We start from the raw sequence: 3,034 nt of genomic DNA, 5'->3' as shown, positions 1-3,034 counted from the left end.
TTAAAGGGAGCCATTCGGCACCAAAACACTCAGGGGAGCTTTATTGTTACAGGAAGGTAAAAGGAATGATTGTGTACAACGGGGGGGTAGCCACTTTGTCACATTCTGGAGCAGCCATATCAGTTTATTAGATTAAGATTCAAGTCTTTACTACCAGAATGTGTACAAAGCCTGGTGCAAAAAAAAACATTTTACACAGCATACTGACATAACTTACTCATCATCATTCACTTTTGTTTTATATCTGAAGCAACATGGCAAACAAGTTAAATAGTCAAAGAAAAATGTTTCACTCTGCTACATTTCTTTTGAAGTTTTTAACAATCCAAGAAGTTTGCAGCCATGAGTAGTTCCAGGGCAATCTCCGGGGCGATGGGGAACTCTGGGATTTCTGTGGAACTGTTGGTGTAGCGGACCTTGTAGGTGAAGTACATGCACACCTTGGACAAGACATGGGAAGGGATCTCTCTGAAGTTCACTTCGTTGGTTTCATTCTCTGCAAACTGACCTGGGGGGGGGGGGGAAGGGAGAAGTGACACATTAGTATGATGTAAATCCAACACATTGTCCTGAATGTCTGCTTACCTGGCCCACTCAACCAATCAGAATGAGTTTAGATAGGTTTCTCATCTAGCTCCTGTTTATGTAGTGTGAGGCAGCTTGATGTACTTCCCCTGGACAGGACACTAGTCTATAACAGGGCCTTACCCCTAATCTATCTCCTTAATGCTGAGTGCCAAGCAGAGATGCACCGGTTCCCATTTTAAAAGACTTTGGTATGACTCGGCCAAGGATCAAACTCTCAACCTCAGAGCAGACACTAACCACTAGGCCACTGAGTTTGGTAGACCAGCACAAGGCACAATCTTTGCTAAATCAAACACTGCTTACCCGGTCCACTCAACATGGCTTTGATGGTCCCTGAAGTCAAGGCGTGTTCCCTCTTCACTATAAACTCATGGCCATCAGAAGAGATCAGCTTCACATACATGGCATCTGGGCCTTCACAGCCACCGTAGGTCTTCTCTTCACCATCTAATGTGGGGCAGAGGCAAAAGTAAGATCATCAAATCAAGTTTATTTTATATAGCCCTTCGTACATCAGCTAATATCTCGAAGTGCTGTACAGAAACCCAGCCTAAAACCCCAAACAGCAAGCAATGCAGGTGTAGAAGCACAGCAGCTAGGAAAAACTCCCTAGAAAGGGCAAAACCTAGGAAGAAACCTAGAGAGGAACCTAGAGAGGAACCTAGAGAGGAACCTAGAGAGGAACCTAGAGAGGAACCTAGAGAGGAACCTAGAGAGCTTAGACTGCTGAAACTGGGGTGGCAGCGTAGGCTAGTGGTTAGAGCGTTGTACTAGTTACCGAAAGGTTGCAATATCGAATCCCTGAGCTGACAAGGTAAAAAAAAAAAAATCTGTCATTCTGCCCCTGAACAAGGCAGTTAACCCACTGTTCCCCGATAGGCTGTCATTGTAAATAAGAATGTGTTCTTAACTGACATGCCTAGTTAAATAAAGGTTTAAAAAAATATATTTTTATTATATTGACCCGACACTCAAGTGGCCGCTCCAATTTGTGTTAAAGACATTTAGAAAGACTTTTTTTTTTTTAAGAAAAAAAAAAGGCAAGAGCAAATCAAATTTGATTAGTCATGTGTGTCAAATACAACAGGTAGACCTTACAGTTAAATGCTTACTTACAAGCCCTTAACCAAAAATGCAGTTTAAAAAACACAAGAAATAGTTCAAACATATAATTAAAACAGCAGCAGTAAAATAAAAATAGCGAGAGGGGCATGCAAATGATCTGGGTAGCCATTTGATTAGATTAGTTTTAAGGCTTGGGGGTAGACGCGGTATTGGACCTAGACTTGGCGCTCCGGTACCGCTTGCCGTGCGGTAGCAGAGAGAAAAGTCTATGACTAGGGTGGCTGGAGTATGACAATTCTTAGGGACATCCTCTGACACCGCCTGGTAGAGGTCCTGGATGGCCGGGATGTCAAGAGTCCCACATATCAGTACAACTTTTATTTGAGCAAATAAGCATTTAGACACTCCTTGACCTCCATACAAAAAAAAAACGATACCGTTACCTGCTGGAGAAGATAGATTTTGGGCCCAGTTATCCCTCTCGCCTTGAACTCTTATGCTAGTAATTATTTTCTCTACAAGTTGCCATTTTTAATTCATTATCTTCACAACAAACATTGAAACATGTCAACTGAACAATTCCACTCACCCATTTTGTCTTCAAATTCGAAACTCTTGTCCCTGAAACAGACGACTTTTGTAAAAGTCACTATGGCCACACTTCAAAATGTCTAATTGCAGGTGGCTAGCTAAAATACCGTTAGCTGGCTAATTAACAAACATTGTAGCATTTAATTTGGTAGCGAAACGCGTTACATATTTTACATGGCATCCCTCAAATACTTGATACCCCGAACCAGAGACGCGCCCATGATCTAGCCCCGACCCGTAAAAGAACAGCTGAAGCACCAAGCTAACAGAAGGTAATAGCTATGTTAGCTAGCAGGCAGCTAAAGTAGCTTGTTAGCTAGCTAGCTAACTAACCAGTCGTTGCCTTCCAGTTGGACAAACAATCAAGGTACCAAAAATACAGCTAAATAATACGATGACAAATACATCTTATAATATAGTGACTTACGCAATATTAGTGATATAGTGTCATAAAAAAAGATCATTATGTTCATTACCACACAATAGTTGAGGTTTCGGCTAGCAAGATATTTTGACACAGGAAACGGTTCCGCTAAATAGTGTTGCGCGTCTGTAATCCAATAGGTAATACAAGTTCCCGCTTACATTAGTTCCTGCCCTGACATTTGTCAAAGGTTGACATAAGTAAATCTAATCTGGTGGTGGAATTTATCAAATATTTTCAAGGTTTAATAGAACTGCATTTAAAAAAACAAAAAAAGTATAGGGTTTCCTAACTTTTTCATCTTCATTTTCAAGAAATCTGTTGCATGGTGTTGCGATGTAGAATGGGCCAACACCGCAGCTCTGT

At 41.3% G+C, this 3,034-nt stretch overlaps 1 protein-coding gene across 2 annotated transcripts; it reads right to left on the bottom strand.

Annotated features, from left to right (window-relative positions):
* LOC129858935 (elongin-C) lies at window positions 1-2,822 on the bottom strand. 2 transcript variants are annotated; one of them, XM_055928178.1, is made up of 4 exons: window positions 2,721-2,822; window positions 2,243-2,274; window positions 892-1,035; window positions 1-508 (listed from the first exon to the last, which is right to left on the bottom strand). In XM_055928178.1, exons 2-4 carry the CDS (start codon window positions 2,244-2,246, stop codon window positions 318-320), a joined length of 339 nt encoding a protein of 112 aa, XP_055784153.1. In that variant the 5' UTR covers window positions 2,247-2,274; window positions 2,721-2,822; the 3' UTR covers window positions 1-317. The 2 variants fall into 2 exon arrangements, with proteins under 2 accessions (XP_055784153.1, XP_055784154.1); XM_055928179.1 differs by having other exon boundaries at window positions 2,672-2,774.
* Window positions 2,823-3,034: the final 212 nt, after the last annotated feature.

Source organism: Salvelinus fontinalis, chromosome 7 (assembly GCF_029448725.1).
Source record: "Salvelinus fontinalis isolate EN_2023a chromosome 7, ASM2944872v1, whole genome shotgun sequence".
In the NCBI taxonomy this organism is placed as follows: domain Eukaryota; kingdom Metazoa; phylum Chordata; class Actinopteri; order Salmoniformes; family Salmonidae; genus Salvelinus; species Salvelinus fontinalis.
This window is presented reverse-complemented; position numbering and strand designations above follow the sequence as displayed.